At 46.3% G+C, this 23,606-nt stretch overlaps 1 protein-coding gene across 1 annotated transcript in view; it reads left to right on the top strand.

The window, feature by feature from the left end:
• Nucleotides 1-23,606, top strand: part of LOC144773182 (MLX-interacting protein-like) — a 170,670-nt gene that overhangs the window by 88,489 nt on the left and 58,575 nt on the right. The window contains exon 10 of the mRNA XM_078658093.1: nucleotides 6,133-6,646. Coding sequence (XP_078514219.1) covers nucleotides 6,133-6,646 — 514 coding nt within the window. The remainder of the gene's footprint in view (nucleotides 1-6,132; nucleotides 6,647-23,606) is intronic.

Here is a 23,606-nt window from a genome sequence, read left to right on the forward strand (position 1 = left end):
ATAATACTGATCTCACGCCCCCCTCCTTTCCCTCCACCCTCCAAGATTCTAATCCCCCTAACTCTCGCCTTAAAAATAATGCCGCTTGGCATAATTTCCAGCCAGTCACTGAAAGAGATGTCGTTGACATCATTGCAAAACTTAAACCCTCCTCCCACACTAAAGACCCCCTCCCTTCTAAACTCGTCCAAAACCTCAAACATATCATCACCCCTGCCTGGACCTCGATCATTAACACCTCCCTAGCCACCGGCTGTGTCCCCACCTCCCTTCAACTGGGACAAATCACCCCCATTCTTAAAAACCCTACGGCTGACCCTAATGACCTTAACAACCTCCGTCCTATCTCCAACTTGCCCCTCCTCTCGAAAGCCCTTGAAAAATGTGTCCTTCTTCAGCTTGACGGACACATTGAACTTTTTAACTTACTTGACCCCCTTCAATCAGGCTTCAGGAAAGGCTGCAGCACCGAAACCGCCATGCTTAACATTATAGATGCCATTCACCACTCCCGCGACAATGGCGCTTCTTGCATACTGATCCTCTTTGATCTCTCTGCAGCGTTCGATACCGTTAACCATTCTGTTCTTCTTAAAGTCCTAAAAGAACGATTCGGCCTTAATGGGACAACTCATAATTGGTTTGTCTCATACCTGCAACACCGCGCTCAGCAAATCAAAATCCACAATTGCCTATTGAACCCCTCCCCCACCTCTCTAGGAGTTCCGCAAGGATCCATACTATCTCCCTCTCTCTTTAACCTCTTCATGGAACCCCTCACCCTCATTCTCAAACAAGCCGGGATTAACTATCACCTCTACGCTGACGATACACAACTCAACCATAAGATAAAAACCCATGCTGACATCCTCCACCTCAACAACACCCTCATCAAAATTCAAGCCTGGTTCCACTCGAACCATCTCAAACTTAACCCAAAAAAAACTGAAATTATTCTTTTCTCCCCAAAAAACAACCAGCTCCCCATTCAAAATTGGATCACAGACCTTAACGCCCTCAACTGCTCCTTGTCCCCAGCCACCTCAGTCAAATCCTTGGGCATCTCCCTTGACAACCGCCTAACTCTCAACGTACACATCAACAACTCTGCCAAAGGAACCCTCTTTACCCTCCGTAACCTTAAGAAAATTAAGCCCTTCATCCCAATTGATGACTTTAAACTGGCAGTCCAATCTCTTGCTCTATCGCGCATTAATTACGCCAATGCCATCCTCACCGGATTTCCCAAAACCCACCTGGCACCTCTTAAATCAGTGCTCAACCTCGCGGCTAGGCTTATCACGGACTGCAAACGATTTGACCACATCTCTCCCGCCCTCAAATGGCTCCCCATTGAAGGCAGATCCACATATAAAACCGCCGGCCTGCATTACGCACAAAATCCTCCACCAAAACACACCGACATACCTCTCCAACAAACTGACCAAAGCAGGCTGCACGCGATCACTGAGAAGCTCCAACACCCTCCTACTTATCCCCCCCTTCAGAAAAAGAATTCCACTCAGTCACGATCCTTTTCAGGCAATGCCCAACTTATTTGGAATGCCCTCCCAAAAGACCTCCGTTGTAGCCAGTCCTACCCCAGCTTCAGAAAAGAACTCAAACTTCTTCTCCTTAATAAATACTGGGGTTTCTAATCCCTCCCTGGTAGCCTCGCCCCTCTGCATCACCCCACCTAGCTGCTCCGCATATGACTAGTGACCACCCGCCTGCCCAACCCCCTTTCCTTCAATCTGATCACCCTACCTCCCCTCCTTATGACCCTCAGTTTTTCTTGCATGTTTTTGTATACTTAAGTGAGGCTTCCCACCAAACTGTGACCGCTATATTGTATTTCTCATAGTGTCTAGCAGTTGTTTTTACTTTTTTATCTAGATGTCATGTATCCTATGTGGACTTGCTCTTTTATTAATCCATTGTCTGTGCTTATACACACTATACCTGTATTGAAATACCTTGTAAAGCGCTCTGATACTCCTGGGTCCAGCCAGCGCTATATAAAACCTCTTAAATAAAAAATAAAATGGAGGCGGCAGGGTGGCCCTGATTCTGTTAGACCTCTCTGCCCCCTTCGATACGGTGCCCCATCAACTTCTTCTCCCTCGGCTGTCTTCAATCGTATCATCGGCCCTGCTCTGGAGTGGTTAACATCGTTTCTGGGCACCCGGACTCAGCAGGTCTGGGTGCCCCCCTGTTTGTCCTCGGCCAGGATACTCTCTACTGGAGTACCTCAGGGGACCACTTTAAGTCCTTTGCTGTTTAACATTTACCTGACCCCCCTGATTTTTTTAGCTGAGGAACTGGGTGCAAAAATTATAGCCTACGCAGACGACACCCAGTTATTATTTACTTGACAGGGCTCTGATCTGGATACTACGATTGCTCAGACCTGCCTTTCATCGGTCTTCCGCTGGCTCGCACTGGCCCTACTTAAGTGCAATGAGGGAAAATCGGAAATACTCCTCTATGGCCAGTTCACTGCCACCTTTAGAGGATCGCTGTGGCCTCCCAATGTGCCCCGCCCCAACTCGGTGGGAAATCCGGCATTTGGGGGTCTGGTTCGGGGAAAACTTAAAGTTTGATGAACACATTAAAAAACTAACCGCAGTATGCTTTGGCACCCTCAATGCTCTCCAACGGTTCTTTCCTCTGCTTCCGAGGGAGGCCAAAGAAATGGTGGCGCGTGCCCTCATCCTCTCTCCCCTCGACAACGCCAATGCTCTGTTCATTGGCATCCCGGCCTATCTGAGCAAGCGTCTCCAGATCATACAGAACGCTGTGGCTAGACTCCTATTTAACATTTCGCGGAGATCTAGTGTCCGGCAGCACCTGCGTGATTTGCACTGGCTCCCAGTGGCCCAGCGGGTGCTGTTTAAGACCCTTATATTATCTCACAGGGCCATTCACGGTCAAGGGCCTTTGTACCTGAGGAGATGTTTCATCCAGTATACGCCGAACCGCCCCCTCCGCTCCGCCACTCAGTGTCTGCTGGCCATCCCACGGTTTCGAAGGGTGCGCTCAGGTGGACAATCTATCTCTGCGAAAGCTGAGGCTGCCTGGAACGCCCTCCCCGTGGAGCTTCGGGTCATTCAGGACTTCAAGCATTTTAAAAAATTACTCAAAACTCACCTTTTTAAAATGATTAAGTAACTTTCTTCTCTTTCTGCCCACTTTCTCACTGTATGTGCACGCACCAGGACACTCTTAAATATTTGAGCGCGCTACAAAACCCTCTATAACATAACATAATATAACATACATGCACCCAGAGGGCACCTTAGAGGTGTCCCCTGAATACGTACCAGCCACTGGTGTGTTGACTGACTGGTTTTTGACAGTCTGCCACCAGAGACGAGCTTCTAACCTCCAAGTGTGAGGGCCTTTGCTCTCAGGAAGTCGGAAACAAAGCCTACTGATTAGCATTCCAAGGCAGTGGAGCTTCCACCATTGAAATGGGAGCCTGGCTTCCCTCACAGGAGAGGAAGTTGACCCCCTTAGTCCATAGCCCTTTTGCACCTGGACATGTCAGGCACACATTCTTTGCAGCAGGCACATGAGCCCATTGAGGGTTCCAGCAGGAGCAATAATAACTATCATTATCTTGACATTTTTAATGTTGCCTCAAGACTGATGGCCACCCAAGGGAACTAGCAGCACCTGCTTTCAAACTCAAAAGTTATTGTAAAAACACAGTGTCCCCACCCCACACTCCTCACAAGGTCAATGCCAGGTGCGACTGCACTAACGTCCTAAAGCTGGCCCTGATTGAACAAACACACAGCAACGTCATTAATCCATACTGTGTTATGTGAAACAAAGAAAACATTAAAAAATCAGCCGTGAGCTTTTGAATAACCGCACTATTCACCAACGTCTTCCTGCTGGTCAGTACATGGGACCAGCTCCCAGTCCGATGGGAAAACATAACAATTTAATTATTTTATTTTTAGCAGCATCGACCAGAGAGAGGCATTTGTACAGCACACTTTAAAAAATGTGAGTGAAAAGCAGCCCCGATCCTTCATTGTGAACAGGCGCTAACCATAGGGTTCAAAGGGCTTGAGCCATCACCCACCCCCCCCCATCCCATTGTGTGAGCCAGCCTGGGCTGAGACAGCTTCCCAGACACTCACAGACAGTTGTTGAGCTGCCAGCAGCACCGAGTACTTCACAGGTCTGTAAAAGGCCATTCTCGTGTTAATGACGCTCTGTTGTTTTTTCACCCCTTCATCTCCACTCTGCATATTGCTGGAAGAATAAGCCCCCCGGGCATTCCACAGGCCCATGGCAAGAGTAACCTGAGTCGGGCATGTGCCGTAATACCAATGCACTGTAAAGTTAAGAAAAGACCACACCTTTCACGGCGCTCAAATTTAAAGACCGTGGCTGGTGCACGTTAATCAACTACATGCGCTCTTTGCAAGAGTCTGTGGGCGCTGATTAAATACACAGTGCGTGTACGCGCATGCGCGCAGGTTACAGGGAACGATGATCGCAACATGCGTTCTTCTATTCTCATATTATTACATCTTTGCTCAGCTTTTGAGCTGGTGGATCGCCCAATTGTTCTAAATACTCTTTTAACATTGGGAATAAGTGGATCTGTTTTTTACAGGTTTCTTTGTTATTCCTCTGACTGTACCTTGTGACTAGTTTCTTTTTCTGTGCTTGAACCTGTGCACTTTGGTGTTCCTCTGAGCTTGTTCTTTATGTTGTTCATTGTGTTGCGTTCCATCTTATAGGGCTACCTTACGCCTACCCGTGAACGCCTCACAAATGTTCTTTACATTTTCTTCTTTTTCTAATGAACTCCGAGTTCAATTTTCAGCCAGCCCCTCTGGTGCTGAGGCTTGAATGTCCTCAAACTTTCTTAGACCTAATCCCCAAAAAGAACCACTTTTGTCACTTGATTTATGTTGTGCTTCTTACCCTCATGTCATCTTCATTGTTTTCAATATCAGCTCATCATTGTGCATTTGCGTTTGATTCTTTACATAACTTTATCCATCGAATGGTTCAAGTCTCCAGCTGTCACATTCACATACAGTTTCACAAATCTTTACTGAATTGTTTTTTTTTTTTAACTTGTGCTTCAAACTCCTATTTTTGCTCACTGAATATGGATCTCCCTACACATTACAGGCCCACTTTAGAATATCCAAAATTATTGTGTTTATCTTTTATTCTCTCTCCCATATCTAGCACACATCTCTTACAATATCCAACCTTGCTGAATATCTTTGTTTGTTCGGCTTTGGTTCCACTTCCTTTGTCTTGTGTTAATATGGTGGCTTCTTGGGTTTCAAAATATAGTCCCCATACACTGCTACACTGCTCTTTCTCTGTGTGCCCCTTAACACTTTCACTCATTTATCCTCTTACCATTTGACATGTAAAATGAATCCCAGTTCTCCAGGGCGCCCCAAGCCTATATTTTTTTTTCACTACAGATTTAATTGGATTTTGTTCCTGAAAATGTCCTGGAGGACCAAGGATACATACACTAGATCATCAAATAATTGGTGCAGCTTTATTCCCATTAAGAAAGCCAAGAATTAATACAAACAATATGAAAAGAATACAATAATGGAACGCAAACGTGTGTGCGTTAACCTTCCAGTGCCACCCCTGCTCGCCCAACCCTTTGCCCACACCGCAAAACATGTATACATTAGGAAACATGAGAGTCTGTGCAGGTATCCTAACCATAGTGTCATACTTAAGCTTCAAGTTGCGATTCAGCCCAACCCTATTTTAATGTTTAAAAGCAGTGTTGACATTTCACAACCTTGAGTTATCCAAACCACCTTGATTGAAGCACAAAACTTTATTTTTTCATATATTATCTGTTTTCTTAATCCTTTCTACTTTTTTCAATTTGCTATGTGCAGCACGTTGGTTACAATGCCATAATAAACACAGTCTGTGCTCTAGAGATGCACTTGAGCGGATCAGTGCAGTCTCTAGAATGCTCTGTAAATGTCACATACCTGTGTCTTGATTTAAATGTGGCAGCTCTAAAAGTAACGTTGTTCATCAATGTGCAGATCTGTCCTTCCTTCAGCCCACGGAAAACATTTAGAGTTAATGATCATTCTCTTTCTTTTGCAGCCGTCAATTCTTCCTGAGAGCCCTGTCATAGCACCCGACTTCACAAGCCTTGAGTTGGGCCCATTGGGGGTTCAAATGAAGGATGATTGCCCCCCGTCCTCCTGTTCTTTGCCACCTCAGGATACCTTCTCACAGAAGCTTGACTCTCCTACCCCCTTGAATGGACATCAGACACTTCTCCCTTACTTCACTTCGCCTGTAGTACCTGCAAGTCCACCAGCCCTGTCACCAGCAGCAGAACCCTCAACTCCAGTTTTTCAATATCAGCCATGCATTTTGTACCGCCCTGCTCCAATTTTCTCTTTGGTCACTTCCTCTTCAGTGCCTGAGTCAGGGTTACCCAAAGACTCTCCTACAGTTCAAGATGAAAGCCAACACACTGATGGGACCTTTGTTGTGCCCACCTCTGGTCCCCCTGTAAGAGGAGGAAGCAGCCGTCGAAAACAGCTCCAGAAGATTGCACCCCGAAGCACAACCCCAACAAACACCATCATGGCCCAGTTGCTGATCACAGGTCAGTATTCTTTAAAGGGCAATAATGAAATTAGTGATGTGTTTGCTGTGCTCTGCATTTGTCATGCAGACTTTGTTCTCAGTTGAAATAGTAAAATATTTTTTACCTTTTCCTTGGTATAGATAAAGAAGAGCTCTCTTCAAACGTACAGACAGACGTTTCATCCACTTTAGAACATGACTAGCTCTGTTCAAACATAGGACTGCAATGTTTGAAAGCTGAATAAGGCTCCATTTCAGAAAAGACTTCAGTCTTTGAAGGTTAAACAAGACTAGTTTTGTCCAGACCTATTTGTTGTGTAATCTAAGACTTCGGTGTAGTTCTACTAGGTATGCTTTCCCACAGGTGACACAAGTGAACTTGGTTCAGTACACCAATGATGAATGTGAAAGACAGGTTATTGTAGCCCCACAGAACACTACTCAATATGTTAGACAAGGATTCTGCATAAATCTGGAAACATGGAGACTTCCATTGTCTAAGATTTAGAACATGATGACCCCCATCATCCACCATGGAGTCAGGGCCTACATAAAATGGAATCTGTCCTTAGGGACTTTACATCATCCCCTGCTTGAACGTTTGCTTGTGATTTCATAGGGGCATATTAAACGAGTAGGGATTTATCTAATGCATAGGGAGATCCATGCTCTTAAGTTACTGAGGTCTAAAAATAGCTAAAGTAAAATATATACTTGAACAACTATGTTTATAGAATTAAACAAAGGCAGTTACTAATATATAAATGGAGAATAACAAAACGTCAATCAGCATATCATATATGTAAATGTGAAAAATGAAACAGATAGTAAGATAGCGAAGCAGGAATACTTTAAAATCATTAAATATCTGAAATGATGCATGGCTTAAAAGTTGAATATATATATATATATATATATATATATATATATATATATATATATACTTAATATGTAGAAAAACAAAAAAATGTAAACGTGTATTAAAAAGAAAATGTTTTCTACCGTTCACAGTTCATACAGGCTTTTGCGGTATATGTGAATGCGTGTTGTTAGTCGGATCACATGTTGAGTTAATTTCTCATCAGAGGACATGTCGACATCGTTCGTGATTGCACGGAGAGATGGAAATCATTGCATTGCTGTCTCCGGTTCAGCAGGACTTGGGCTGTTGTGGCTGGACATATGGGGGCCAAGAAGGATGATTATTGCATAAGCATCGGACTCGCATTTATATACTCACCAACAAAGCTTTTAACACAATATATTTCAGCACTCACTACGAGGAAATTGGTGTCCGTTGAGAGATATTTACCGACTAAGCCACAATGGGGCTTGCTGGGAGATGTAGTTCACCGATGTGGGCTGCACCAATGCTCAAATGTAACATTCGGCCTAGCTGACCTGTCACCAACGGGGAAAAAGCTAAACAGTTAAAACTGCGTTGGGAGCCATAGTCCGGTGTGAAGGCATTTGAAAAAGGCACACATGACGAAACGAGTCATGCCATGTCAACATGTTGAGTTAATTTCTCATCGGAGGACATGTCAACATCATCGTGTGCACATGCAGCATACACGTGATCTTTAAGGAATCCATATAGAGCTTGTATATTGTTAGTAGCCTTCGTATTTGGTAGCCTAATTAGTTGCTCGTCGGAGACATTCAGTGGTATTTGCAGCTCTACTCCTGGGGGCTCGAAATATAACAATGAGTAAAGCCACTCAAGAGCTGCGTCAAAGTGCCACTGGGGATATCGCTCTGTGATAAGTAGCATCTTGTATAAGGGACAGATGCATTGCTCGGCATTGTCTGTAGTGCTCATGTAGAGTTTGAACGATTGTTTCCATAGAGAGATAAGCCAATAGGGAGATGTTCTAGCTGCAAGTCTAAGATAATTTAAATCGGACAGTTTACGCTTCAGAACAAAGGTTTTACATTTAAAGTGTGAGCACACGTGACTCACTGAGATCAGATAGGAAAGCATGTCCCATATAGCGTGCCAGTGTCTCTCGACACCTTTTTCAGGTGGATATGTGTACTCTTTGTTGTTGATTTCCTTCTTGAAACAAGAAAAAGATGATGAAGAAATAGTTGATTAGCAGTATGATGACTGTAAATGATGCATCTTCAACTTGTCCTATACTGAATAGTGTTTATGTAGTTTCTTTCTTGGCCATTGTTTTTTGAGTGTGTTTCACATACTATGGTTCAAACATAGCTGCTTCACTGATAAGTTGCCAAGGCACGAAACCTGATCTGAGTATTTGTAATGCCCAATTTAATTGTATAATGTTGTACGGTCTCCTTTTATGAGATATAATGCTGAGGACAGAATGTGCATTCCATTGTCAATAACTGTAAAAAACGTTTGCAAGTTCTCTTAATATAATTTGCCTAATTCTTTTGCTGCTTCTTTCTTTATTTGTTTAACTCATTTTAAATGCATACATTCCTGTGGCGAGTAATCTTTTTTTCTTTTAGGACGCAGTCCCAAAAGAAAGTCAGAAAAATCCATATTTTCATTATTTAAGTAAAAGTGTTCCTTTACCGCTGAAAGACTAGAATCTTCTAGGCATCAGTGGCATAGCTTAGCTACACTATATGCGGTAACTACTACAGGTGTTTGTGCATTGTACCGTGGGTCAGGATGATACATTTTAGGTCTAGGAGTGTTGGAAAGAAACCGCTGTATGCAGGTGTCAGACTGTAGGGCCATAAGCCTAAACCTTCAACAGGAAATTGGGTTGAATTATAGGTTCAGTTCTGTATGGTATTATTTATGTCTGATCCAGACATATTCATTTGGAATTGCCAATTATTGAACATGGTTAAATTGGCTTTTGGTATACAAGGTATCTTTAAATCCTTCGTTTTTCTGAATCCCAGACAGGTAGTCTGTTGGAAAGAAAGATCAGTTCTGTGGGTAATATAGAGGACAAAAACAAGTCTTCTTTGCCTTGGATCTTCCAAAACATGGTTCCCCCAATACTTTTTTCATCAACACTTGTTTTCCAATACTCTTACCCTTGAACAGCCAGGTTTTGAATAAATTCAGTATAGTAAATCAGCTTGTTGGTAGAGATTAAACTTTTTAGAAGTTGATGTGACTTCTGTATGAAATGGAAAGATTAAGGGTGTGATATGTCAGTGCTCTGAATGTAAGGGAATTTCTTCAAGAAATTACAATGACTATCTGGAGGTGCAGCTTCACAATGTTCTCACTATGTGTCATTGTGAATTCCTCTAGGGTAGCTAGTCCTATGTATGTAATAATATGCATAGTGGTGATGACACATTTCTTTGTAAGTAGCTGAATGTTCCCTTACTGTGCCCTCAGGCACAGTATGAGTTGTAATGTTCGCAGCGCAGAGACCTCTGTGAGTTGAGAAGTGTGGCTTCACCAACCACAGGCGAGACAGTTGTTCTTACAGGGCCAAAATGACAATTATCTAGCAGTTGAATTATGGGTATCGTTGACACCCACAAAATGAAAAGAAAAGTTCCAGAAATTATCCAAGCATAGGACCATGGAGGAATCAAATTCTTGTCACAAAGCTATTTACAAGCATGAAGCAGTCTCTGCCGGCGAGTGACTGTAGAAGGGGTTGAAAAATCTTCTGTAAAATATCCAGTCATTTTCAATGTCTTTGGTCTCTCGAGGCTCTCAAAAGGGCACCAGTTCAAATGACGCAAAGTCAAGTGGAATTTCATAGTAAACCACAGAATTGTGTTCAGCAGTAGCCACTGTTATATTGGCACCAAAAGCTGTGTTTGTTTCACTCGATGTTCTGCTTAGAGTGTTAAGCTCAAATATCCCTGGCTGAGAACTCGAACCAGGAATGCTACTGCTTTGTTCAAGGGATATGGTAATCAGAGTAGGGTGAGGCTGGTAGGCACTACTCTGAATTTTTCTTGGTGTATGTGGCACTCGGCAGTAGAGGACTGGCCACATAGTGCTTTATGTGGTCAATAGTCACCTGTCTGTTTCTCCATGAGCAAGGAGGCGGAGGCAGAATAATAGTTCTGTTGCCTTTTACACAAAGAACATTGACTGATGGTCTGTAGGATGGGTTCAAAGCTTGCTTGTAGTATTTTTGTTCCTGAACTAGGTTTCAAACTTTGGGAATCCATCCGTCGGCAGCAGTGACAACAGTCTCTTCACAGGCGGCGGTGTCAGAGTGGTTTGTGTTGGACAGCTTGTCTCCGACTTCTTGAATACTCTGCAAAACATTAAAATGTTTCTCCAAGTCAAATTTATGTTCATGCACCACCTTCCCAGAATTTTCTATGCCAGGCACATACATAGGAACTCTGAAGAGAACCTTGTGTGGAGAGCGTCTTCCCAATAATAGTTTAGGCAAGTTATTCAATGCTTTCTGAAAATCTATTCGGGTCATAGTGCCAACTAAGACCTAAACCTAGCACCATAGCAATCAAAGCTTGTTAAACCATGCTATTAGCACATTCTACAACGCTTTTTGATTCTGCTTTGAATGGGTTTCTGAATTGCAGGCAAACTCCCAGAGAGACCTTGGATTCCTGTAAGCCTTAGAGGCGAATGCAGAACCATTATCTGAATGAAATGAATGAATTGCCCCAATCATTACAGCACTGCAAATCTTTTACTACTGCTGAAGCACAAGCATTGCTTTGTGGCCAAACCCATTGTGTAACTTTTTGCCCTTGTACTAATGCTTGGTGACTGAAAGGGCACTGGGACCCTTCTAACCAGGCCCCAGTGCCAGTTCTCTTTCTCCTAAAACAAAACCCATTTTCAATTGTAACCCAGTTGGCAAGGACTTTAGCACCTTTGTATGTCCTTGCTAAATGGTATCCCTGGTACCTAGGGCATGGCTACTAAATGTGTGTATACTTGTAAAGCGCACTATCACCTGAAAGGTATCTTGGCGCTGTATACCGCTGTGGAACCCTTCCTGGCTTCCCTTGGGGGATGCTCCCTTACTGGGCACCTCCAAGGTGAGGCCAGGCATCCTAGCGCTTTCGGGGCCGTTGTGGAGATTAAGCAAGCTATTGCCCAGAGTTGCGGAGTGGAACCCATGATTAGAGTAGGCACCTAGGCGAGAATTATCGAGTCCGTGGACATTGAGCCTAAGACCCTGCCGCGTCGGGAATTGAACCCTGGTCTGCCGCTCTAATCGGTGAGCCACACTTCTCCACTAATAGGGTCCCTAAAGGCTGCAGCCTGTATTATGCCACCATAAGGGGTCCACACACAAATTGCATGCAGGCTACGTGAAATGGTGCAAACCACTTTGAAAACACGAGATGGCACACTCCCTGTGTGCCATACACATGCACACTGCGTATACTATATGTAAGTCATCTGTACAGCAGGTCTTAGAGCCCTAAGGCAGGGTGCATTATATTAGATGTGAGGCCATATTTCCATGAGCAGATATGCCCCTGTGATATCTGGTTCCATTGCCACAATATTGCAAGTGTTCAGGAAGCCATCTGAAGTATACGTACTGTGCACTGGCTATTATGAGTTACCCAGCTACATGATAGCTTCACTGAAAATAATGGTATCAAACAACTCGTCTTGACAAATCCAGACTGATGCCAGTATCGGATTTGTCCTGGTATGTACCCAGGGGGCACCTTAGAGATGCCCTCTGAATCCTTCTAGTCTCTGTGTGCTAGCTGACTGTTATCTTTCAGCCAGATAAGTTTCTGACCCCCTGCAGGTGAGAGGCTGAGTTCTCAGAGGCCATAAACCATGCCTGCACTGGGGGAAGGTGTTCACATCTCCTCCAGCAGGATACCTAGTATTTTAGCATATCTAGGACAGAGGATTCAAAGCCTCTACTGCCTTTGATGTGCGACCCCCAGCTTCCCCCAGACCTGGGAGATGTCGCCCCCTGCTCTGAGGGCCATTTGGCACTGGTGTGGGTGGGAAAATTAGCTAGTCAGAAGGCATGTTCACTCTCAGGCTAGTCACACCCATAAGGTGGGCTACCTGAAGTGAACAACGAAAAAGGTTCCACCATCTTGTTTGTAGTGGAACTAGGAAGTCTGGGTCCGGTTTATGCCCACTCTCCATATGAAGTGGTCCTATAGGCGGTGTAATCACCCCAGAGGTAGGTAGCCCATTGGCTAGTACCGTACACTTCTATTAACGCACATAAATTCAGTATTGATGATCTCTCCCTGACACCAGGAACTGTGATTAGTATACTGGGGATGATAGAAGGACCAAGTAGAGCAGAACACACAAAAACTGTGGACCAGCCCCGGATTTGGTGCCAAACCCTGCCTGCTGCTGTCCCAACAATTGCAAAGACCCAACTCGTCCTGCAGCTGTGCATCCTTTTAAAGCCTTGGAAGGCTGCCAGCACTTCGACAACCAGTCAGCATCTCCCTTGAAGTGGAGGAGCCACTTCCCTGCAGGCACCAACCGCATCTACCCGGTACACCGATCTGCTGATCACCGGCTCAGCACCCCAGGAAGAGGATTTAGTGGCTCCCAGAGGTCAGCCAGTCTCCTCAGCAAGTCTCAAGCCACTAGACCCTCCAGCACCAATATCCTAGGTACTGGAACCCTTGCAGCAGCCAAGGCTAGTTAATTATCCAGTCTGGACACCAACTAATCCTATCAAGACTGACCTACCGACAAGTGACTTCAGCATCACCAAGGCCAGCCTAGAGAGTGGCTCTGCTTTCATGTTTACCCCCATCACCAGGTCGACCCTAAGAAATAAGAGACTCCAATGCAAGCGGCGCGCGGGACAAAACACCTCTGTACCCAAGCCCCACTGCCCAAGTCCGAGCCAACCGACTGCACCCCCTTGCACCAGAGACCTTCAAGAGCCCAGCCCCCCTTTGGGTTCTGCCGGACTTGTCCTCAGGTTCCCACTTGCAGCCTTTTTCTGATTACAGCTTTCTCCATTGACTTTAAAAGGTAGTGTTTAAGGATACCATTGTGACCAGCACTTCTGCACCCAGACACATAAGGGCTGAACTGCTAGTGGTTCTTTGGACCTTGGTCCTTAAGCACCTTAAGTCCAGAAGAGTAACCCTGAGAATCATTTGTAACTGCACCTATGCAGTGAATGTTTCTCCCATAGGATAACATTACCGCGTTTCGAAGCTCATGCCTCAAATCTGACAGCTGTGATTTTCTACTGTTTTTCCTGTAATCATCTATAGCATCTTGAGTACTTACCTAATTCCGATGATCTTGGTGTCTAAAATTAAATACAAATCTGTCTTATTTGTCTAAATTGATGTAGAGTTTCTACTTGTGTGTTTTAATTTAATGACTCTGTGTGTGTGCAACAAATGCTTAGCACTACCCTCTTATAAACCTAACTGCTCGCCAAAACTACCCCAAAAGAGAGCATTTGGGATTATTAATTTAAGCCCTGTAAACCAATAAGGATTGTCTGTACTTTCTGGATAGCGTACCTCATCTTGTTACACTACCTGGAAAGGCAGCTTCCTACACTCAGGAATCGAGAACATGAATCATTTGCCATCAATATGTATTTATATTGGTTAGCTGAGTGGAAGGGACCAATATCATCCAAACAAATCACCCAGAAGGGGATATTTGAGACCATGAGAGGAGGTGGCGAGGCTCTTTAGACAGTGGACAGTTTAATCTACTGACAAATGTCACACTGCCCTAGTCGGTTTATATAAACTAGGCCACCAGTAGTGTTGTTGTAGCATAGCTACTGCTGAGTTAATTCCTGCATTAGCAGATGCCAACCCCTCCTTTGTTTAATTCTAATATAGACTGTAGAAAGTTGGCTCTTTAAATGATATATCAAAGTGAGATGTATATATACAGAGACCAGGGGTTCCCTTATGAGTGGACAGGGGGCTTGCTCTGGCAATCCCAAGGTTCTCTGTTAGGGGGTAGTATGGTTGAGCAGCTTTAGGATTAACACAGAGGAGTGCAAGACATTTCAAAATACACACAATGGTCAATAAATGAGACACACGACTCAAGAAGGAGATCCACATCAGTTTATAAAAATAGCAAGTATATCTATATATGTTTAGGCATCAGAAGAAAATCGTTCAGGTAAGTATGTTTTTACATTTTAATTCTTTTCAGTTCAAAAAGTTGACACAGTGCAATTTCTGAGTTCTGCAATGTTCAGCTATGGGAGGAAAATCATATGCAGTTCACCAGTTCATGTCACTGACTTACAGGACCCTTTTCCTGGAGTTAAGATGAGTGGTGGGCAAGGTCTAAGACAGCACATGGGGAACATCACCAGCAGCACTAGGGTAGCCGGATGTGCAAAACGGCGTTGGGTGTCCAATGTTATCCTTTTTAAAAAGTCTTGTTAGAAAGAGGCTGCAGGAGGGGACTGGGAGACTAGTTCAGTGAAACCAATGAGGGACTTCAGGTCTTGCGATGTGGGGGGACGTAGGGACCCCTTTGATCTACTTCTCAAGACAGGGCGTGTGGTTGTAGAGGGTCTTTGGGGTGTCTGGTTTCTCTATCCAACAAACACTCTCGTTGAGGGGGCCTGCTAACATAGGCTGCAGGTCACATCGGGGAGGTTACGAGGAGTCACTCCACAGTAGACTCGGTACCTTGAGGGCTTGGGGACCACGCTGACACAATTGGCCCACTTCGACACAGCTGGAGGGGCTTGGATGCAGTGATGCTTGGCGGTGTCAGGTTTTGGCGGGCCGGAGTTCTCTCAGTCCTTCTTTTGCTGTCTGCAAGATGCAAGGGACAGTTCTGCTGTCCCTCGGGAGGTCTTGGTTTCTTGGCGAGAGCGGGTAGTTCTCTGAGATTTTGGGGACTCAGCAGCACCATGGCAAGTCAACTTTTGGTGCAATAGGCGAAGTCAGCAGGCAGGCCAGCAGAGTTGGTTCCAAGTCAATCACTGAGTCTTCTGTTCTAGCAGTATGACTTTTCTTGTCTGTCTTCTTTCTTCAGGTCATCAGGATCTGCTCTTCATGTGCCACAGGTTCCTCTAAATACTGAATTTAAGGGTGTTCGGAGAGTGTAAATTAGTAGCCAATGGGCTATTGACCCTTGGGTTCACTACACCCCAATATGACCACAAAGATGGCTACTTCTGAAAAACTGTGTCCACCTCAGTTTAGCCCACTTTAGGGGTAGTACTAGCCTGGGGATGGTACGCCTAGCTGGCTGGCTAATTTTCCCGCCTGTACAAGTGCCAAGGGGGCTCTTGGACAGGCGGGTCGGCTTCCTCTCTTGTGAGGGGAGCCAGATTCGCATTTAAAATGCAGCAGCACTTTGAAGCTTGCCAGCCTAGGAAGGATAATCAGCAGGTCATTCTGTGGAATTTGGTGTGACACCCTCTTCCCGGAGAGGCTTTTGTTCTGGCTCTACTGAGAGCAAAGGTTCTCACCCTAGGAGGTCAGAACAGTGTCTCGGGTGACAGGCTGGCAGAAACCAGTCGGAGCATACCAGAGGCTAGTAGATTTTCTGGGGGCACCTCTAAAGTGCCCTCTGTGGGCAGGTATTGGTAAATCCATCACTGAAATCAGTGTAGGTTTATCAAACAAGATGTTTGATACCAAAGATACCCATCTTTAGTGAAGCCATCATGTAACTGGGGAACTCGGTTTCACCAGTGTCCAACACGTTTTAAAAAGGCTTCTCTGGTCACTTGTACTGGCAGTAATAGTACTGAAAAGCACCGGGGCATATCTGCTCACGCAGGTATGTCATCACATGTAATATTCAGCATCCTTCCAGGCCTTCTGTAGGGGTGACTTACAAATATTATATGCAGGGATCACCGAGATGTGACATATCATTTTTGTCTGTACCAAGAAACACAGCCTGTAAAAGCAGTCCTGCATATGCTTGGTGAGGGGTCCCTTAGGGTGGCACAGCTTGTGCTGCTGCCTTTAAGGACCTTCTTGAGTACCTCAGGCCCTAGGTACCAGGGGCACCATTTACTAGGAACTTGCAGAGGGTGCTAAATGTTTTGCCAATTGTGGTAACAATTGTAAAGTTTTGGGAAAGAGCTATGGCACTGGAGACCTGGTTATCAGGAACCCAGTGCTCTTCAAAACGAAATCCCATCAGTTACCCGGCAAATAGTGGTGGGGGGGGGGGGGGGGGGGGGGTGACCATACCAAAAAGGGGTACTTTCCTACACCCAAATCTTCTGCCCTGGTTGGAATTCTACCAGTACAGCCTTTTGGTCATACCGGGGTTTTTGAAGCCTGTGTCTGGCCTCTAGGTTTTTGGATGCTTTACCCATCTACTCTGCCATTCTGGAATGTAGGCCTAGCACATAGTCCACAATATCTTGTTTAGGCTCATTGAGAGATCTCTCCCAGCTTTCGTTAACTAGACAAAGTGTTCCCCTAACAGGATGGCCAAACAGAAGTTTAAAGGGAGATAAACCTACTCCCGTCTGTGGCACTTCTCTGTACGAGAAAAGCAGGCATGTCAAAAGAACATCCAATCTTCTCAGTGTTTCATGGAGTCCCATGATCATGGAGAAGTGTGGCTCAGGGGTTAGAGGCGGCAGACCCGGAAGCTGAGATCGGTCCTGGACCAGGGTTCAATTCCCCGCCTCGCCGGGTCTTGGGCTCAAAAATTCCATGGACTCGATAATTCTCGTTCCGGTGCCTACCCGACTCACGGGTTCACACTCTGTGTCTCTGGGCAATAGCTTGCTTAATCTCCACTACGGCCCCACGCAGCGGGATGCCTGGCTTTCACCTTGTGGATACCCTGCTGGGGCTATCTCACAGGGGAATACCAGGACGGGTTCCCAAGGCAAGCGCCTTGATGCCTACGGGTGATACGTGCGCTATATAAATCGCAATACATACATACACATACATACATACCTTTCATGGTTTTGTTGAATCTCTCAACTAAACCCTTTGTATGTGGGTGAAATGGGGTGTTAAACTTGTATGTCACTCCACACTGACCACATGGCTTTTAGGTAGCCCAACATGACGTTTGTACAGGTGTCTGACACCACCTCTTAAGGGAAACCCACTCTGGTAAAGATTCCAAGAAGGGCTTTGGCAACTACAGCAGCAGTCCTGAGGGGTATTGCCTCTGGATACCTGGAAGCATGATCCACTACTACCAGTATAAATCTGTTCCCTGATGCAGTTGGAGGGGCAAGGGGACCGACCATGTCAATCCCTACCCTCTCAAAGGGTACCCCAACCACTGGTAGTGGAATTAAAAGGGCCTTTGGGTGGCCACCTGCTGTGTCACTAGTTTGACAGGTGGCACAGGCGTTACAAAACTCCTTCACCATCTAGGACATACCTGCCCAGTAGAAGTGGGTTACTAACCTAGCCCATGTCTTACTCTGGCCAAGATGCACAGCCAGGGTGATGTCATGTGCTAATGAGAGCAGAAACTCTCTGTACTGCTGAGGCACTACCACTCTCCAAATGGAACTAGGTTTGTGGTCTCGGGCCTCCTCCCAATAGGTTCTGTGGGAGCCGCTGGCATCTCCCTTTTCCTCTTGAGCAGCCTGCTGCCTCAATCTCTCAAGAGTAGTACAGATCCTCTGCCCTTGGCATAGATATTCCCTACAGAGCCCCCTCTGTACCTTGGAGCTCTGCCAGGTAAGGCCCAAGTTCCTGGAGCTCTGTTCCCTCTGGGGCTGACAGCCCTTCTCCCTGAGGAGAGGGGACCTGAACTTGTGGCTGTACAGAAGTTTGTTTCCCAGACTTCTTGCCATTTCTCCTGAAAGATTAGGTCACTGTTTCAGACTCCAATACATCTTCTTCACCATGGGCTTTGCTCTGTGCTCGGGTCTTTATGCACAGCCATTCAAGGATTCGATGCATGGGACCTCAGCCCAGTTCAGTGTCCATTCTGTGTACAGTTGATGCACCATGCCTTTGTGAGATTCTAATTTTTACCTTGGCACCCAGTCTTGGATTGTGAATTGCCTCGGGCTCACCCTAGTGCAAACAATTTTGGGGGTCTTTATAAGACTCTTTACTTTTATTGTGATAGTGTTCACCATCTTTCCCTTGGGGAGGCTTAGTAGCCCATTTCCTTTGGTCAACCCCACCATGGGACTTTTTAGACACCCTATTTTTGACCCAGTGGTCAGCATTCTTTCACAATTCTTGATGAGAAAGCAAACCTAGGTCCACCAAGTATTGATTCAAGCTTTCAGAAGTACAGTTACTTAACAGATGTTCTTTCACAAGCAAATTATAACGCCCATCATAATCTTGCACATGGCTACCTCTTAACCAACCACCTAGTGTCTTTCCTGAAACATCTACAAAATCAACCTAGGATTAACTCGAGGTTTTCCGAGTCTCCCGGAACATGATCCTATTCTCTTCAGTTGAGAGTCCAAATCCCTCAATCAGGATTCCCTTCATGATGTCATAGGACTCCGCATTTGCCTCATTTAGTGTCACAAGTATATCTCTGCACTTACCTGAGAATAGCTTCCAGAGTAGAGGGCCCCAACACTTCTGGCTGAGTTTCCTCATTGTACAAGCCTTCTCAAAAGCGTTATACCACTTGGTGATATCATCACCCTCTACATATTTGGAGACAATCCCTTTGGGGATCTTCTGGTCATAAGCTTCATCTTTCTTCCTATTTACAATTTTGCAGCCACCAGAGATTGGTCCTAGGCCCATCTCAACCCTCTCTTTCTCAGTAGCCAAAGCTTTACCTTCAGAGCTATTCTTTTTGCTGATCTTTGAAGCTCAGGAACTTCATCCTCAATGTCGTCTGAGGTAATGCTAGCAGTACTCTCAGTAGATGTTCTGCCAGTGGGAGGCTCGACAGATGCGGAAAATCATGGATGCCGGTAAAAGTGCCGCGCTGATATTGCTCGACCTCAGCGCGGCCTTTGATACGGTATCCCATGATATCCTACTTCTACGCCTGGAAAACATCGGAGTCACAGATTCGGCACTAGAATGGTTCCGGTCGTTTCTCTCGAACAGATCCTTCCAGGTATCTGCCCCCCCATTCATTTCCCAACCCCAAGACATAGGACAAGGGGTGCCACAAGGCTCGGCCCTTAGCGGAAGTTGCCAAAAAATGGGACCTCATAATGACATCGTATGCTGATGACACTCAGTTGGTCATCAGCCTCAACGAAGCCCCGTCCCCCGATGCCACTAGATTTAGGGATGGACTGACAGCAGTGGCCAATTGGATGACCGCGAATTGCCTCCAACTTAATGGAGGAAAAACAGAGGTGCTGCTCATGGGTAAAAACACCAACAACTGGAGTGACCTCTGGTGGCCCAGCTCATTGGGTCCGGCCCCCTCCCCTAAAACTTTGGTAAAAAATCTAGGAGTATGGATGGACTCGACACTCAAGTTCCAGGCTCATACTAAGAAAGTTGCCGCAACTTGCACTGGATTATTGAGAAGCCTTAATCCCATCTTAGGCTTCTTCGACTCAAAAACGAGGCAATTGATTGTTCAATCGACCATCCTAGCCAGGCTGGACTATGCCAGTGTGCTGCTATTAGGAGCCAATAAAGCTGAAATTAAGAGATTCCAACGGATTCAGAATTCCGCCGCCAGGGCAATAGTTGGCCTACCCAGAAAGTGCTCCGTAAAAGCTACCATCCATAAACTGCATTGGCTGCCTATGGAAGCTCGCATCCAATTCAAGGCCCTCATTTTTGCTTTTAAAATTCTGAATTTTGAAGGACCAGAGCCCCTGCGCCCGTTGCTCACACCCTACAACCCCCAACGCAACCTTCGCTCTAAAGGGCAAGGTTTAGTTGAGGTCCCCTATACCAAGTTCTGTCGCATAGGAGGTCGTTCCTTCAGACTGCTAGGAGCCAAGTTATGGAATTCCCTCCCCCCCCACATCCGCTGCATCGACAACCTCCTAGCTTTCCGCAAAGCTATCAAAACTCATCTTTTCCCCCCCCTGTAGGTCTTCTTCTTCCTCCCAGTTGGTTATGTTGGTTCTAGCGCCGGGACGCCCTGTCGCTTGGGCAGCTGTTGCGCTTTACAAAATACTGGCACCTGCATCCTCTGGGTCATTTGTGTTTCCTTCCATTGCCATGGCTCTATCATGCTCAGGAGGTAGAGTCTAGAGATGAGCCTTGGTAGGCTTAGTCTCCATGGCAAGGTTCCATGCTGTACAGAGGCCCTTAAGTTTGGTCAACTTTACGTTTCTGGAAAGGGACCAGGTTAAGTTCCTGGGTGTTACCCTCTGCCTCATTCAAGTTTTACAATAGTTGGGATCTGATTAAACAGAAAAAAAAGTCTAACACACTTTTAAAAAGACCTGACTCTCTGTTTGATTTATAGCCAAGGCCCTAACTGTACAGATTTTTTAAATGTAGAAAAAATCGTCAAATTGGAAAAAAGGTATTTAACTAAATTCAATTTGTGGATTGACTCGTATAATCACCTATTGACCAAGTGGGATCAGCAAACGCAAAGTTTTAGACCCCATGGCTGAACCGCTAATGGCGGAAGCTGGCTGTCTATATAGTGCACTAAAATGAAGTACACTGTGTAGAGAGTCCAAGCAAGCCTTATTGGTTTACAGAAGCTCAAACAGATAATACGAATACTCTCTTGTGTCGGTGAGCAGTTAAGCTTATCAGAGGGTAGTTCTAAGCATTTGTTGTACTCATACAGGCAATAAATGAGCCGCCCACTCAAGAATAAATCTGAGATCAATTTAAAAACATAACACTTGTATTTATATATTTTGTGATACCTAGAACTTGGGGAAAAAGACAAGTATGTATACATATATTTACGGTCTGTTTCTGGAGGGGGGGCTCCTTAGGGATTTAGGGTTGTAGTGGGCTAAGGTCCAAAGTACCACCATGAAATTCTTGTTACCTGCCTGGGTTCTACCGGGGGCATCGCTGGTCGGGGTGGTAGATTGGTGCTACGATAAGGGGGGCCACCGAGAAACAAGCTGCAAAGGGGGACTTGGGGGACAAGTCCGGGAACTCCCAAATGGGGGCTCGGGTCACAAGGGTCCTGGTAGCAAGGGAGCACAGTCGGTTCTTCAGTACCTGGGCTGGGAGGCTCGAGTGCAAAGTAGGTAGGTGGGCTGGGCTTGGTGTGCGAAGCAGATCCTTACAGTTGCGGTTTCACATAAGGAGCAGGCAAAAGCGGGACAGCTTGTGTACTCACGAAGTGGGTCTCAATGATGCTCATGTCGCTCGATGGCTGCTCATTCATGGTGCAGTAAGAATACGGAATAGACTCCCACTGTTGGTGCTTGGTGGCAGTTAGCCAGTGTATTGGTGCTGCATGGCTCCGATTGGTCCGGGTGTCTTCTCACTTGGTGGCGAGACAGATCTGACCCTCCAGAGGACTGGTACCTCTTCTTGGTCGGCTACAGCGCCAGTTGGGCCAGGGAGCTGCTAGGCGGTGGACCACAATCTGCTTTTCAGTGCCTGTGGACTGCGTAGGAATAGCTCCTCTACCCCAAGGGAGATTGTCTGCGATTTTCGAAGTGCTGGCAGGCTACATGAGTTTGTGATAGTTTTGCAGCTGCGGGATGAGCCACTCTGTCGCGAATATCGAGAGAGTTGCGACCAGGCAGGGTTTTGCGCCAAACGTTCACAGCTCGTCTTCAGTTCTCGCTGAGCAGTGATCTTCTTCGTCCTTCTTCTATTGATCCTTCGAATTTAGGTTCTTGGGCTCAGGTTTGCCACCTAAATACTTAATTTGGGGCGTTAAGGGCAATGACAGGTAGTAGCCAATGGGCTACCTACCTTTAAGGTTTCTACACCCTCTATATGGCCACTTCCTGGAGGAAGTGGACATAACCCTGTCCCTAGAGTATCTAATTCCACCAAAACAAGATGGTGGAATTTGAAAGGTGGTGTCCACATCAGGTAGCCCACCTTATGGGGGGTACTAGCTGGGAGTTGGACACACCTCCTATTTTGCCAGTTTTCCCACTTGTCTTGCAGCCAAAAAGTGGACCAGGACAAGGTGGTTGCCATTTCCACTACCTGGAGAGGCTGTGGTCGCATAACAAAGGTGACGGAAGCCTTTGAAGCTTCCTGCCTTGGTATGTAGATCCTCATTTGAGGAGGGGTAAACACCTCTGCCCAGAGCAGGCTTTGTTCCTTACCTACCGTATGAGAGTACGGGTGATCAACGAGGGGTCAGAAACTCATCTGTGGTGGCAGGATTTCAGGGGGCACCTCTAAGGTGCCCTCTGGGTGCATACATTAATAAATTCGTCACTGGCATCAGTGTGGGTTTATTAATACAAGATGTTTGGTACCAAATATCCGAGGTTACTGTGAAGCCATCATGTAGCTAGAAAACACGTAGTCATGAGTGCCATGAGTGCCCAGCACATGTACTCCGCATGACTTCCCTGTTCACTTTTAATATCTAAAAATGTACTTAGATATCACAGGGTCATATGTATTCAGGCAGATATGTCCACACATTGGGTATAGTACACCCTGCCTTAGAGTTGTAAGGCCTGCTGTAAGGGTGACTTACCTGCACCACATGCAGCGACCGCTGAGCCTGCTCCAGGCGAGGTCGCCCCCACCCACCGCTGCTCCTGCCCGCTGATTACCAGTGCGCTGCCTGCTGCCTGCTGACTGCGTTGCCTTCTGTGTTTCCCCCCCCCCCCTCCTGCTTCCTCCGTTTTTTTCCGCCTGTAACCCCTTTGCCTGTTGGTTTTTCTGTTGGTTTTCTGCCTCCTGTATTCACCTTCCCCTTTTGCCTTCTGTACCCCTATTTCCCCCCCTTCTGCTGCTCTCCCCCTACCTGTTAGCTCTCCTCTCCAGCCGCCGGACGACAGCCGCCGCTGAGCCGCCCTCGGCCCTCCCTCCCGCCACTGACCTCCAGCCGACTCCGCCCCCCCCCTGCCCACTGGCCGCCCCGCTCCCGCCACCCAGCTGACCCGCCCTCCCGGCGCATTACTTATGACGCCCCCTGAGCGACCGCGCAGCGGACGCGCGCAGCGGGAGCACCGATTGAGCGCCAAAGGTGCACCAAAGGTAAGCCCGTCTGCGCCCGTCCGCGCCTGGAT

The sequence above is a fragment of the Lissotriton helveticus genome, chromosome 1_1, assembly GCF_964261635.1.
Source record: "Lissotriton helveticus chromosome 1_1, aLisHel1.1, whole genome shotgun sequence".
Lineage (NCBI taxonomy): Eukaryota > Metazoa > Chordata > Amphibia > Caudata > Salamandridae > Lissotriton > Lissotriton helveticus.